The 16,689-nt window shown below is 38.5% G+C and overlaps 1 protein-coding gene across 4 annotated transcripts in view; it reads right to left on the bottom strand.

Moving 5' to 3' along the window:
- Positions 1-16,164, bottom strand: part of pitpnm3 (PITPNM family member 3) — a 51,579-nt gene extending 35,415 nt beyond the window's left edge. Inside the window, exons 1-5 of one of the 4 annotated variants that reach the window (XM_035385076.1) lie at positions 16,098-16,164; positions 15,028-15,120; positions 13,031-13,102; positions 12,301-12,451; positions 198-293 (exon numbers count right to left, since the gene is read on the bottom strand). In XM_035385076.1, coding sequence (XP_035240967.1) covers positions 198-293; positions 12,301-12,325 — 121 coding nt within the window. In that variant the 5' untranslated portion in view covers positions 12,326-12,451; positions 13,031-13,102; positions 15,028-15,120; positions 16,098-16,164. Of the gene's footprint in view, positions 1-197; positions 294-12,300; positions 12,452-12,597; positions 12,692-13,030; positions 13,103-15,027; positions 15,121-16,097 lie in introns of those variants that run through there. The other 3 variants (XM_035385072.1, XM_035385073.1, XM_035385075.1) reach the window with 3 other exon arrangements.
- Positions 16,165-16,689: the final 525 nt, after the last annotated feature.

The raw sequence follows: 16,689 nt of genomic DNA, 5'->3' as shown, positions 1-16,689 counted from the left end.
AGATTATGATAACACCTTATTTTTGGGATTACTTATTAGGGATTCATTTAGACCCAATTCAGCTCAGCAGAAAGCAATCATTTTTATTTCCGAATGTCATCTAAAGACCATTTTTGTGACTTTCCGACAGGGAAAAAGGGAAAACGAATGCAAAATAGACTGTGTCAGCACATCTGAAAGGGAAGTAAGTTGCTCACCTCTGGCATCAAAAAACTCCTCATCGGAGCTGTCGACAGACTCCAGAGCCAAGTTCTGCATGCGCCACTGGGAGGCGCTGAGCTTGCGGAGCGAAGCTGGGGACAAGAGGAGCAGCCAAACTTTAAACACCATTCAAGAAACATACAGACCCTTGTAACGGTCCAGAACTTAATATTTACAGATTGGACAGATATTTCAAATCCAAATTCATGAAAATGAATTGAATATGTTCATTGTGACATCTTAATCTAACAAACCAAATCAGGTAGATGTACCGTAAGTCACAAAAAATGAAGCACAAGAGTTTATTCTCATCCACACACAACGCAGTGCATGCAGGATAAGGAGAAGCCAGACAATATCATACTAGAATAACAGGCATTATATGCATTTAGGAAATAACTGTCCCCTCATCATCAATGTACAGTGCATAAGAATATACTGGCAATATATAGAAGCATTTTCTGCATGGGGTCCATAAGTTTCTTTTCGACAACATTTAAGGATCTAAAGTAACCATACTGGTACATTATCCAAGTTGGAAATTAGAAAGGAAGGTTTAAATGAGTGATAGGTGCGTAATAAATGGGAGTGCATTTTATGTGCTCATATGTGACTGAATTTCAAAGGACAGAGGAGTCTAAGATAATGAATGCAGTCAGCTGCAGGTAAAACCTTATGCAGACTGCTTTTCTTCAGCATTGACAGCATACGGTAGCCATGACAGCCACGGCTCAGGAACTTCAGTGATAACAATGTGATAATTGAGCAATAGAAGTGCAGCAACACCAATGGCAACCCACTAAAACCCGGTGGCCTAAGCATCGGCCCAGTATTGATTTACTCCTGCCTGTGTGAACATGTATACTTATGTGCGAAGGTCATTCCTGACCATGGCTCCAATTATACAGGATAATAATAAGGCCTGTATAAATCCTGTATAAAATCCCATTTTTAAAGCTTGTTTTCCATCTCGTGCAACTATTTAACCTATTGTTCTATTCAATATTTACTGGCTTTATTTTGTTTATTTCTTTATCAATACTTTTATTATTGTGCAGCATGTATGATCAGTGCTCTACTCAAGTAATATGTTAAGTTATTATTTTTGTTATTGTTATTATTATTATTATAATTATTATTGGTCTGATGCCAATGGTCCTAGAGCAGCCCTCATGACTCTGTTGGCCCTTTACCTTCGTACTCTAGCTGTGCTGCCATAGATGTATTCTGCCAGGGTTTTTCTTTATTGCACACAAGTACCGCTACCTCTCCTGCTTGGCTCTGAGCTGCCCAATTATTTTTTGATCCTCTTTTCCCTGCTTTGGGCAGCTGCAGAGGCAGATGGGCTCCCCCCGCTGAGTCTGGTTCTGCTCAAGGTTTCTTCCTATTATCAGTAAGGGAGTTTTTTTGCCACTGTCGCCCTAGGCATGCTCTTGGGGGAGGGGGGGTTCAAGCCTGGTTCAAGCCTGTAAAGCTGCCCAGTAACAATGCCCTTTGTACAAAGCACTATACAAATAAAACTGAATTGAATTGAATTGCTGCAGTAAGGACAGCGTTAAGACATATTTCACAGAAATCACTGGCGGATGAACTGTTGTGGATTTTGATTGGTCCTTGTGTTGAATGCAAAGGAAATGTTAAGCCTATTTGACTGTAGACATCCCAATAAAAACATTTTCCACATAATTATTTATCTTCTGTACCTACAGGACATAAAATAGCATTCTCATTATTTGTGGATTTTCACTAGCTTCTGGAATGTATCCCCTCAGAAAGTTAAGGCTTTACTTTATTTTCTAAAATGAATTTAGCAATAAATAATTACCGGAATTAATGTGGAAAATTGATTAAACCATAATCAATCACATGTAGTGTGGAGGCAGTGGGTCAGTTTTTTCCATTCTAGTTTCTCTTTATCTCATGCAGTATCAGTAAGCAGTATTGCTTAATGTAGGAGCCCATATCCCATTGGTCTCAGATTAAATCTGGACCTTGCCAGTGCCTAATGTGGCCAGTAGCTCTGTAGGGTGATGCACAATTGGCGATTGTGGTGGCCAGGGTATAGGAGGGTTTAGGGGGTTAAGGGTTCAATTTCATGACTCTCTAGTGACCCCCGCTGGTCAATCGGGCATCCAAGGATTACATGTCAAAGGCTTGTATGAAAGGTCCTCCTCCGACTCCACTCGGTACAAGCGTGACTGTAGTCTGTGAAATTAAGAGAAACATTTGGTGACAACGCGTGTTTCTGAAGAGAAGCATAGATGTCTACGCTCTCTTGAATCGGCAGCAGGGTTTGCACATGAACACGTCTGTAGTTAGAGATAAGTGGACACCCCATGTAGGGTGCCAAATTTATATTTAAAAAAATACAATCTATTTTGTAAACGTGGGAGCCCATAGGTTTTGGTCATTTACCTTTCCCAGAACACCTCTATCTGTGATGTTCAGTGGAAACTTAGTTTACTATACAAATGTGTAATCTCTGATGCCAAAATGTCTGATGTAATGGCTCGGTTGGCCTTAATCCAGATGTTTTTGGATGTTTGGATATGAGACCATGAAGCGCTGCAAGGAGTGTATGCAGATAGGTGCATGTGAATTGCCTCGTTTATCAAGACAGGCTGCAACTGTGGTAAAATTACTGCCTAAGGTAAGAAATTTTCATTATGCATAAGAGCCTTGGCATGGCTGCAGTAATTTTCATTTGAAGGAGATATGAGAGGGATCAGACATGGAAAACTTGAAGGGAAAAGTATTTTCCACTCTCATATCTGTGTTAGAGATGTCTGGGGGGAAATAATTATTAAAACCCTAAGTTATCAGCTCCCTGCTTATGTAATACTAGAGATAATGAAGGTGATAAATGGTTACATGAATTAGCAGAATTACGTAGTCACACTTTGTTATGGAATCGAAAAGGTTTACATCAGCACATGCTCAAGCAAACCTTTTAAAAGCGGTAATATTTAAATGTTTTTTTGAAGCAGTGTTTATTTACATACTCATCGTTTAATGAACCAACCCGTCTGAAGCAACAGCTTTCATGAAGACATTTTTTTATCACACTTTTGGTATATTCGCACAATAAGTCAAAACTTTCCCATCTTAAAAACCAAGACAAAAATATTGAGCAAGATGAAAGAAATAAATGCCCTGACACCATAATAGAGAGTAAAACTGTCAATAAGTTCTCTCTAAATTTCAGTCATGCTTATTTATTTATTAATCTTCAAATTTTTTATATTCAATTTTCATTGGTCTTGCAACCGTGTGACCTAAACTTCACAGGTTCGATTCCCTGGTAGGACACTGCCATTGTACCCTTGAGCAAGGTACTTAACCTGCATTCTTTCAGTATATATCCAGCTGTATAATTGGATACAATGTAAATGCTATGTAAAATGATGTGTAAATTGCTCTGGATAAGAGCATCAGCTAAATGCTTGTAATGTAATGTAACTTATAATCCATTCACCTCCAAGACTGCTTTCCTCAAGGTGCTGGCTATCTGAAAATTATATCTAAAATTACACTGGGATGCAGAGCTTTCTCTTACAGAGTCTTTTTCTTGTCATTTCTGGGGAGTTCTTTTTTCTTACCTTTCACAGCAAATTTTGGTCTTGGGAATAAACTCCCTGAGAATAAATTTGAGTATACGTGGGTGACCATCAAATAGACTCAAGCCCAGAGTAATACTAAATAGTTTCTGGGAGTTGATCATTTAACTCTCCAAGACTTGAAACTGAACTTTTATGGAAGTTCAAATATCACCTTCCTCACACATACCTAATTCTGAGCCTCCAATTAGCTTAACCTGTCTTTTGGCAGTGAGAGGAAACGTGGACATAGGGAGAACATGCCACAACACAACAGAAAAGTCCCGGGTGGGATCTGAACCAAGGACCTTGTGCTGTGAGGCGACAGTGTTATCCACTGCCTGTCATTCTCTCAACTGGCCATTGGTCTGGAGTCAATAACGCCGTCTGCCTGCGAAAATAATACACCAAATGAGCATCAAATTCAAACCCCGAACACAAGCTGGAGTACAGGTCTGAAAATAAACACCAGAAATCTAGATTTTTGACTGCCAGAAATTAGCTGTGCAATTGATCACTTTTTGGGGGTACAGGCCTAGTAAATTTACCCAACTGAACTTCCAAAGTTGTAAACATTTCTACAGCACCCCCTTTCCCAGGGTTCAGAGGTTCTACTGCAGTTGCCAATGTTTCAGACTTGGTTGCCAGGTAGAATACTGCCATTGCATCTCTGAGCACAGTATTAGAATTTCTTAAGCAGGTATCCAGTTGTATAAATGTATGCTGTGTTATGGAAGTCACTGTGGACTGGGACAGAATAGTAAAAATGAGCGAAAAGACTGCTCCCCCAATGGAGCAGGTGGCTTGGCAATGCCATTTTAATTTCTCCAAAACAAAAATATGTGACTCAATGAGCCCATTCAAAAGGTACTGCAAACACAGCTGGTGAATGCCAGTCAGGCACACATGTAAATCATGAATGATTTACACTAGAAGTCTAACAAATGAATACATTTGCACGTTTAGAAGAAAACTATAGATTAGGTATTTCATGTCATTTTATATAGGTATATATATACAGTATTAGTATAATTGTGTGCCTCATCTATGAAAATTATAAATAATATTTAGTTATTTAATTATTAGGGCTGTCAACTAATAAAAAATACATTTTCCCATCCGTTTAATTCATTCATTCCAGCACAGCTGAATTTAACATGGAATCACAAATTCCTCTGCTCAGAACAAAGCAGTACATTTTTATTAATGTGTCAGTATGTGACAAAAGAAAAGTAGCTTTTTTCAGTCAGCCTGCTAGCTAGCATTGTGTAGACGATGGCACCAACGGGGGTAAATATGCAATTGAGGTTTGTATTCGTAATTTACAGACACTTCTAAGTTGAAAAAGTGAAGAAAAAAAACACTTATGTCCATGTGAACAGGTACACTGTCTTTAGTGCAGATGTCCTATAAAGCTGCTCTGTCTTCATTCCAATGCATTCTAGGGGAGAATGCTACTGCTTTCCTGCACATTTATGCACTCCTCCTTCTGCTTAAGAGGGGCCAGGCACACTGACCCCATGTGCTGGCTCATGACTGGTAGAAACTGACACCAATAATGCAATCCACTGCCAAGTAGACATGATTATATCCCTTACAAACACTACATGACCATTTCATTTTCCTAGGAGAGAGCAGCTGCTGCCTTTCCCGTGCGATGCCAGTTTACAGTCCAAGCACACAGCTGCAATCCCCAATCACCATGTTTCATTTTCTAAGATCACCGGTCTCAGATGAGTGTCAGGCTATTAGAGATAAATGCAGGCAGGATGGCATGGCATCTTTGATGAATTGAATTGGGGTCAGAGAATAACATTGCTATATGCGTCATGTAATAACACAAGCAAAAAAGGGGCAAAAAAAATTCGAATTCAAATTCAATTCACTCCGTGCAGTTTTTTGTGTTTTCTGTGTAGTCTCATAGACCTTTTATCTCTCAGTATCTCTGGTGAAATGGCCTTGGGTTCATACCACATGTTTAAGAATGTATGAAGTAACACTGCTGTTACGCCTTCTTCAAGGTAAGTATGAGCTTAGCTGCTCCGCAATGCTGACCAACTGATTCATGCAGTTTTTAATCTTTGTACATTGGAACATCAGCAACTGGAAAGGTCTTAAATAAATCAGTAATATTATGAAAACCCATAAATATACATAAACTATTATCACGCAAGCTAAATTATATAAGGGTCCATAACAGACTACTAAGACATTCCCAGTCTGCAGAACATCTGACATTCTTAAAACATGCTGAAAAAGGCTGTTACACTGACACATTTACACTTACATTACATTCTTCTAATTAAAGCTAGTTAGAATCAGTTAACTGTTCTGTTTCATAACCAGTCAGTCTGTTTTTATAACATCCACTGTAACCATGGTAAAATCCTGCAGTTTGTTTGTATCTTAAACATTTATGAGGTAATTGATCTTTTTTCTCTCTCCCTCTTTCAGCATCGTTGCACTCAAGTGAGGTGGAATGCATAGGATGTCCAATACTGCTATATGGGTGATCCTTAGACGTTTAACTAAACTGGAGCTGCTAGTCTGCCTTCCTGATGACACCAGAGATTATCTGAGCTAGTGAAGTTACTTCCCACAGTCAGATTCCATGATCAGACATTTTGGAAAAACTCAAATTCAGTACTGAGGAACTGGGTCTAATGGATGGGGCTAGGAGGGGCTTTTGGTCTTGCACTGATCCCTGCTCAAGCCCCTAATCACAGAGAAGATAGGAGGACCAAGGATGGAGTTAACAGATCACTACCAGCATTTTAAACAGAATGCTTTGTATTTATTAATTATCTGTTCTCGCCAAGTATAGTTTCATCTGCATTATAATTCTGTGTCTTATGTAAATAAGTTGTTTGCTATTCAGTTCTGTGTATTTACAAATGTTCTCATTATTCTAATAAGTTCAGCTTTATTGATTAGACATGTTCCACCTAAAAAGATCTGGTGGTGTTTACAAGAAAAACCTGACACATTCAAAAATATGAACTTATTTGGCCCTAGGCCTAGGAGTTTTCAACTAAGATACTATATGATACTATAACGATACTAAAATAATATATGTATTGAACAGATATTGATATACACAGTATATTGACTAAGGTCATATTTTAAACTAGAGGGAAAATAATACTAATATTTATGGTCTAATGGTCTAAGGTACTCTTACTCTTATTGAGTGACAATGCATATCTTTTCAGATACACATGGGTGCAATGTCAAAATGTAGCACCATTGAATTATTACAGCATACAGGTAAGATAAAGGCAAGCTAGATAACCTCAGGTCACATGCTACACAATACCTGCAGTGAAACTAAAAGTAAGAAATTGAAAAGGCACAGCAAGCCTGTAAGGTCACTGAGAGCCAATGGGTATGAGGTCACATGGAGGACACGCCCTGCACACAGAACAGGAAGCTTTTCCAACCCATACCCACAGATGGAAAATGTGAATTTGCCTGGATTTTCCATTTCCTTTATAAAAATCCATTAGTCATTGCTGCAAGGCATGGGTGACTAATTGTGAAATAGTTGGCAGCATGTATATTTAAAAGGATTTAATTTCCGCAACTCAATCGTCCAAATCCCCAAATTAAAATATAGCTTGTGAAAAAAACGGACCCAAACACTTAAATATGTCTAAAAAGCTGATTACATTAATGGTTTAATTTAGTTTATGCAGTTAAAACAGTTTATATGACTTGACCAAAGAGAACAACGTGTGACAAAATAATGCTCAAAGTTGTTACATTTCTTAATCAAGAAAATTAAACATCTGCAGACCTTTGTGAAATTGGGTCTCTAGAATTACTTTCATGGATATCATTGAGAAGCCTATTTAAAAAGCTTTGCATTTAATAGCATGCACATTAGCTGTTGGCAGCATTAAGCAATAAACTATACCCTTACTCCGTTGCTACATACAGTATCTGTATAAAAAAGTAAAAGCTCAGTAAATTCTGTTGTAAGCAACATGAAGGTGACAAAGAGGGGAACCAGGCAGAAGACTGTAAAGAGCGGTAAATGTGGGTGATGACAGTAACTGGAAACACTGAAAGCTTTTGAGGCTGGCATACATAAGGATGGCCGAGTCCATTACATAAAAGTGAGAACATACGTGCAGATTGGATTCCATTTGAATTACTGAGATGTACAATGTTTACAGTTCATTAGCAATGGACTAGCCAAATGTGGTGATATTTATATATTTATTTAAATATGTATGCCATTTTAACTTGACTTCATATTATTCATTTGATCATAAAACTCTAAATCGCCATAAAATCAATTTTGTCAGCATTGCATGTAACACCATTGTTGTCCACTTCAACTGAAAAATTGTTTGAGCGGCAATTCCATAGGCTGGCTGACAGGCCTCCCCTGTTAATTCAAATATTTTTGTGTGAGCAAAAGTGAGAAGAACTGGCGACTTTCTGCACATGTGTGAGGACACACGTGACAGTGTACATCATCATAAGTTAACAGAGGGCCTTACTGCGATGGGACATGCCTAGAATTACTAAAAGCATTCCACATAGAGAAGGAAAAGCAAGTCGTGCGGAAAAACATGGGAATGGGAATAAAGAATGGGAACATAACTGTTACAGTGGAAACCATGTCAAATATTTACATCAGTAAACAATTAGGTCATCATTTATGATTTTTACTGCCCATAATCAGAGATAACATGAGAAATATTTCACTGTCAGCTGGCATTCATGATTCAGCATTACTTTCCTCTTCATTAAAAAGGCCCAAACTACCAGTTGGCGTGCCATATTCTAAAAAAAAAAGATACATATGCTTACATATGATTGATTGTTAATAAATGCTCAGCTGAAGGCTTCATAAAGAGTTTAATCAGACCCTTGCCGATGGGAGGACAGAAACACTGAAATGCATTTCAAATTCAGCCACTGAAAGTCAGGGTGCAACTCACAGTGTGTGGATTTCACTGAAACACGTTTCACTCTCCTGCAAAATGCCAGCAAAACAGATTTTTCACACGTGCAGCATCTTCAAGCGCTGTGTTTCTCTAATCACACCCACATTTAGCAAATAAATCAAGAATTCATCCACTTCTTAATTCTTGTACTTCTTGGTCCTTGGCAACAAAGGAAGCATTGTGCTGATACTTGCGTAAACTTTGCCTAACATTCATCACCTTTCTCCTACATGGCTTCTAGAAGTGGCCTTGGCATTAATGTGGCTCAAAATAACCTGAGATTTAGTTGAGAAACCTTGTGGTTTCCTTCAGCTTGTGAATCTCTGGATGAAACTTGTCAGGCAATAGCTAGCTTGAAATACAGCTTATAACTGCTGCAGATATTGGGACAACTCCATCCACATCCTCTATCTTCTCATACTGCAACAGGTTGCCCACGAACACCTGGTTATCATTTTCTCAAACCAAAATCAGGAGAGAGATCGTTACGAAAACACATTGGTTCTTCAGTGACTCAGTGCTCTTTTTGATGATCACAGAGGCCGGATACTGTGACTGAATGTGGGGGACTGTAAGAGAACATGCTCATACAAGGGGACCAATGAGTGAATATGCATATTCAATGGGGCCTGCTAGTGAACATGTTCATACAGAGTTCTACAGAGCAGGAGGTGAAGGCTCGGCTAGCAGACTATAGGGTTCTACAGAGCAGGAGGTGGAGGCTAGGCTAGCAGACTATAGGGTTCTACAGAGCAGGAGGTGAAGGCTCGGCTAGCAGACTATAGGGTTCTACAGAGCAGGAGGTGGAGGCTAGGCTAAGAGACTGCAGAGTTCTACAGAGCAGTAAGTGGAGGTCTGGCTAATAAACCACAGGGGTCTACACAGCAGTAAGTTGTGGTTGGGCTAATTGACCTCTGGCAGGAAGAGTGATGCCTGGGTGATGCACATGGAAGCTAATGGGGGGCACAGTTTTTTTTCTGATGTTAAATTTGCAATTCCATTTCCCCCTGAGAGTACAAGCGGCACTGGTGAAAAGGATAAAATCACGACCTCTTCCAAAAGAAGCAATAAAGAGATCTAATCTCCTCTTGTTGAAAATAACTATTTTCATAAAGGTCCCCTGAAATAGCTTTATCTAGTAGGATCTGTTATATAAGAACTGATTTAAAGGCTGCAGAGATAAATGTTCAGATGCTGCATTTCTACTCAGGGCAGATCTCAACTGACAAGCATCTAAAAAGTCAAGAACATGAAAAAGATTACATTGAACAGATCCTGTCCAGACTGGCATGTTTCTTTAAGGAAACCACAAGAAAACTATTTGGTTTCCAACATTATCAGGGTGCCAAAAACTGTTGCTTTAACAGGCTTGCATTCCATAATGGCTGGAAATGTATTTGTCTAAAACCTGTTTTCAACTTTCAGACCATAACTGTTAAAGGTCATACTGTAACTATTTTCCTTTTCTCCCCTTTCCTGTATTAAGCTACTCATCATCCCATTAGAAGCTATTTTCATTTAGGTACTAGAATGTAATGTAACATTCCTGCCATATATGGATGATCATGGGTTCAATCATGATATTGCATGTGCTGAATGTGCACTGTTTTGTGTAAATATCTCTCCAACCTTCTCACCAACTCCAGCATGTTTGTGCATAATAGGAAATACAGACTGACTAAACTGACTAAACCAGCCTTGCTGCAAATGAATGTATCCTTGCCACACAATCTAAATCTTAGTGTGTCACACTTACAGCTTTGAAACCTGTGAATGGGAAACCTTGAGTTTAATGTGGCAGCAAAACAAGTCCACTTCAACAACAAAGATAAATATCTATGCTAAAAACTAAGCCATCTTCCAGCAAACAGGCTCTGTGCAATATTTTCACCATAGCAAATACGGAAACACTATCATTTCAATACTTACTATACCAATTGCTGGATTGATTACTTAAAGGGGTTTTCTTGGATATCCCTATTGTGGGATGAACAAAAGTGCCCTGCATCACTTTCAGTCTTCTTGCAAAACTGTTAACCAGTTCAAGAAGCATGTTCCAATGATGCTTTGCGGGCTAATTTTTCCAAATTGCAACATCCCTCTATGGGATATCTGAGAAGAAGTAGTGGAAGAATGATGGGATTTAAACTTAGCAGGGAGTCAGTAGAGTTGGGATTCAGCAATTCATTTTCCCCATCCTTTAACAGTGCACCATTTTGGGATCCATCATCATAAATTTGAATATGAATGTCAATGTGACAATATATGAAAATTGATGATTAGAAGCACATCACAGAACTTCATACTTTTTTCAGTCTACCACAGACTGAATATGAGAATGTCTGTAAACTTTACACAGAGTGTAGAATCTGATAAACACAAAAAATACCTTTCATGTAACAAAAATAAACTAGGAATGTTAATGGCTGTCTGAGCAGATCAATTATTCATTAATCATTGCCAAACTGGCAAGAATTAGAAAATAATAAATGAAACACTCAGAATTTTGAAAAGCTAAAGCTTCCAAAGCTAAAATCCAAATAGATTCTAACTTTAATGATGTGAACTGTTTGATTACCAACCTTTATGGAGCTCACAATTTATGTGGGTTCTAAAAACGTGGTTCTGATTATTCAAAAATAGAAACGTAAAATAGAATATAAACAAGCCCTGCATTAAAGCTTTCATATGAAAGAAATATTAAATCCATGAATGTTCAATTAAATGTCCATCTTTTGCATCCATACTCTGGTGGTTTTACGGACTCTAACAACCTAACAGAAAATAACATGAGGCAAATTGCTAAGGTAAGAAGATAAATAAACAAATAAATAAATTAATAATGTCAAAAAGAAACAGAAAATTAGACTGCATGCCAAGCGCTTTAACCCCATAACATAGGCTACAAGCCTACATGAAAAACATTATTTACATGTGCTTACCGTGACATTTACTGTAGCACGAGCACACCATTGCCTATTATTGGGCGTGTGCAAGTCAACTGAAGTGCTTTCAAGCGTTCAGTTAAAAAAATAATCAAATCAGCTTCTCGTCATTTGTGGGCAAACGCAGACTACTTTATGACACAGATGGGGCATGAATTGACTACGTTATTATTTTAAAACGTTAAACGATAAAACTGCAGACAGATAAGGTGAAATATTCTCATTTGCACTCAATCAAGTTTGGACCAGTATACACGAGAATGGACCCACGGTGGTTGTCAAAATGGGCGGCTCTTCGCCGGTGTGAGCGCAGGTTGTACACACCTTTCTCGTATAATTTACTCTACTGAAATATGCAATTATGAATTGTTCAAGGAAGCGAGTTTAAAAATCACCCAACGGCATCTAAAATAATATGCAGGACATCTTATTACACTGACAGGTATGCTACTCAGTTGACTGGCATTCCAACAGATTGCTCAAAGCTGGCCGAAGTGAGGGGAGACGCAGAATCCGCAACCTGTTAACGTTGGTTCAATACTAAGAAACAAATCGTAATATTTGAAGGTATGTCCTTCTATAAATATGTTTCTTATTTACCTTTCCCTTTCGTCTCTTTTTCCATCCCGTCTTGCCCGAAATTACCAGCTGAGGTGTGCCTTGCTTCTTGGCGTGTTGTCAGTGTAGCCTGTCTACGCTTGGAGCACCTCCTCTTTCGTCTTCGCGCCCGCACCTTGGAGCCTGCTCGAGACTGCTCAGAGAGAGAGAGAGAGTGAGTGGATCAGCACGTATCTGCGCAGCTCGGCGTATGCACTGCGCCGCTGCAGCGCTCAGCAGCAACTAGGCTCTCTTTCTTTTCATTGATCCGAAATTACAATTTATGTACAGTATGTGTACCTGTGAAGAAACCTCACGCCCCCGCTGTACGAATTGCACTGCATTCACAAATATACCATATTCTCAGCGACTACTGTTCGACTGCCTCAAGTGGCGCACTGTACTGAAATTCAGCTGTGCCTTTTAGTTTATATTCTATCTGAAATAAAACCGCACAAAATAATTAGTCGAATAATCAACGACCGAGTCTTGTCTACTTGTAAAGCATGTTTTGCCCAAAAAGTGAATTTGAACTGAAATGAGCAACAAGACAACAACCAGATAGAAGTGGGGAAACCTGCTGAATTCTCTGATTAATACCTCGCTTCTGTTCTGACTGAGGTACATGGTTTGCTTAATTTGAGAAAAATTGACAATGCAAACATTCACTACTACGTGGCATTCAAATATGCCAAGCCAAATTACTCCAATTCTACTGCGAAAATACATGTACCTGCGCCGTGTTCTGTAGGGGAGACGGGCTGGTTGTCACAGGAGTTGGTTGGCACACAGCTATTTTCTGGTCCTCAGTAGGTCACAGAAAAAAGTAAAATCAAAATGTTTGTTTTCTTGAACTGCAGTCATGTATCGTATTAAGACGTGAAAAATTGCTTACTTTTTTGTGAAACAAACTTTTCAGTTTTGTATAAAAAATAAATTATTCACACTATATCAAATAACATAGAACTGTGTTAAACATAAATATTGGAAATGTATTGCGTTCAGTTAGTAGAGAAAGGAATCCGCTACATTTTTATATGTGATCTGAATGTCTGTGATGAGGGATGTAGGCTGGGGAACATCATACTATCACAGAGGTGGGTCCCAATGTGAACGGGGGTGGGAGACACTGATTTTAGGGTTGGTTAGCACAATGTTAAAATGCTATATTTACTAAGAATGAAGCAACCAATAGAAACAATTTTTGACATTTAATTCAAATAAGAATCAGAAAACTCGAATATTCAATGGGATAAATATAAATATAAAATAGCGTTGAAACCAGGGTTGGTTGGCACAATTTGAGGTCGTGTCAACCAACCCTGGAATAGGCATGTAGCCAATAATGTGATAATACATGCACTACACATATATTAAAACCTGATTGAACTTAATTCTATACAAATACACGTCTGTGTGTACTGGGGGCTGTGTGTAATCAGCTGCACACACAGGCACAAAAACACACGCGCGCGCGGACACATACGATCCATAGGGCTGACCCACAAGAACACAGGCTTAAACACACACACAAATATGTACAAACACATACAAACAGGAACAGAGAGAGGAGAAAAAGAGAAAGATAAAAGGAGAGAATAGTAGGTACATGGCATTTAAAATGATGAACTGATTACAAATGTTGTTTGGTTTCAGCTGTTTAATATTATATTTATTATACATTTTATATTTTATATGTTTGATATTTATATTTATTCCATGAAATAGTCATGTTTTTTGGTTCTTATTGGAATGAAATGTTGAAAATAGCTTCTATTGGTTGCTTCATTCTTTGTAACTATAGCATTTTTACATTGAGCCAACCAACCCTGTGTTCGTGCTGGTTGGCACAAGTGCACAACATGACTAATCATTAGTCACCTAATTTTTTGTGGACATTGAAATATATGTATTAATAGCTGAGACCTTAACCTTTCATTTGCTACTGGTTATGATATTCTAACATAAATTATGGCAGAGAAATACAGCTAAGTGTGAAAAGTGTACCAACAAACCCTGGTCTCCCCTAGGCCTAATTCTACCAGTTATAAAAATCACAAACTGGTAATCTACTTTAATTAACCATTGCATCAATTAATCTGATATCATTTTAAATGCATCGGTTCTTTAAGTATTACATCATTGATATAAATTACAGTATTTTGGTACAGTCATTGCCAACATAAATTATGTATACTTCATATATACAGTATAATTATTAATTTTTCTGTAGGCCATTGCTTTCCTTTCCTGTGGTAAAATTCTGTCTTTGAGAGAGAACCTCATTTTAAAAATGAATCTAAGATTTTAGAAATACAAGAGTAGGCCACACAGTTGTTGGCCGTGAATGTATGAAGTCACTGTTCCTCCGTATGTGTCCTCTCAGAGCTGCAGCCGGTAGGCTCATTCAGTTATACTCCCAATACCTCACAGTGCTGAGTACATAATTTTTCTAGATTACACAGCTCTGAGGTTCAGAAGCACAGAAACAACGTCTTATAAATCACTGGATTGGAATCAAGTCAGTATTAGCTTGAATAAAATAATGAAATGAGGAAAATAGCAAACTTTACATCGAGCTGGAAACAGACATCAATACCTAAGTAAATTATAATCTTGCCTAACCTCATTAAACGGCCGATTGCGTGAGTGCTGAATTAATTCGCGGCAGGAGAGCGGTGCAGTAAAGACCCAGGCCTAGCCGCTGAGAATCCTTTAAGGGAAAATTACCCTCAGCAATAACGGCTTCCTCCCGGCCACTGGGGAGAGGGAGTGGAAGGTTCTGATAAATCTCTTCTGCGTTGCTATTCCTGGTCCCCATGCCTGCTGCAACACAAACTGGGACTCATTCACTTGTTTAACAGGTTCATGCTGTATAACGAAAGCCATTCTGGCTAATACATCCTGAATGCAAAGAGTGCATGTGTTTTCTGAGGCGAGGACTAGATGAGGTTTAGTTGTGTTCAAATATGTAAAACTATATAATCGAAAGAGAGTATACCTTTTCCACATCACTGAACATAAAGTTTTATCACTGGCTTTAATTCTTCTTCAGTTTTCCATTTAACTCTTGAATATACTTAACTTCAAGAAATGTTTACATCAAAGGCTGAACTGTATTATTTTATTATTTATGGTATGTTTCATACAAAAGAAAATGCTTGGGTAGTACACCTCTAGACTGTCTTTTGTATGACAAAACTCCCCTAGGATTTTGCCTTCTTATTCTCCCTTCCATCCAAGCATAGTGCAGTATTGAACAACTTCAAAACAATTTCTGCGCCAGGATGAGGCTTCGTATTTGACCAATCAGAAGACAGTGAGCAAGAGCTCTTTGGGTCCAACTCTATATGTACTGCAGCTGGTGAGCCTGAGGAACACATTGGACTTCTTCAGTCTTCTTCGTCTGCAGCCAGGCTCATCAGCTGCGGAAAGGCTGGGCTGTCTATTTCTGCAGAGGATGGCTGTGCCATCGTGCCTTGCATGTGTGCTCACAAGGATGAAAATGCAGACTGCCCATAATTGTTTGGGTCTTTAAACGAGGTTCCTGGACTCTTTAGCCAATCAGTGACTTAATTTAACTACTTGTCTGTTGGTGCGGGTAAGCAGTTGAGACCAATATGTTTTTACCAGCATGTTGCCATGGTGATTAAATCAGCTGAATGGAATGTCGACGGGACACCTGTCATACAGCATCAGGTCCTTGAAATATTGTCTAAAATGTGTGCGACAGACAACCAACAGAGCTGCTCAGCTTTCGAACAGCTTCTTACAGACAATTAGCCCATCAATAAATTTACCCCTGAATTTAAATGAGAAATGCCTGCTGCATGCTGAATGACTAGATGAATCAGTGGATGCCTTTCAATCAGCCAATCAATCGGTCTTTAGTTCAGACAGCCCAGCTTATAATCCTGTAACTAAAAGATAAAAACAATTTACTTAATTCTGTATCTTTTAACTTTTAACTGCGTGGTTCCAGTTGTACGTTTTTTTTTTAGTTTTTTTTTTTTTTTTTACATTAGTTCAATGAAAATTGCAGGTATGACAGAAGGACAGGTAACAAGTCAAATATTGAAAAATGTATTAAAAATATAAATACATGGTTTTCATTTATAATAAATAAGGAACATTACAATTGAACACAATTATTACACAGCAAACAAGAAAAAGTAACCTGCTTGAAGGAAGGAAACTGAAATTCAAACATTGAACTGATGGAAAAGCACATCGATTTGGATGTGCTACACTCATAAATCATTACATACTCCTGAATATTAGCCATGTCTGCGCACTATATACCCCCCCCCCCCCCCCCCCCAACTGAAGTCCTGGGTAAGATACAATAGGATCCCGTTAATGACTGGATGAATCAAAGCAAATGACAAACTT

The sequence above is a fragment of the Anguilla anguilla genome, chromosome 12 (genome assembly GCF_013347855.1).
Source record: "Anguilla anguilla isolate fAngAng1 chromosome 12, fAngAng1.pri, whole genome shotgun sequence".
NCBI classification, from domain to species: Eukaryota; Metazoa; Chordata; class Actinopteri; order Anguilliformes; family Anguillidae; genus Anguilla; species Anguilla anguilla.
Note: the sequence above shows the minus strand (reverse complement) of the source record. Positions and strands in the feature narration are given on the sequence as shown.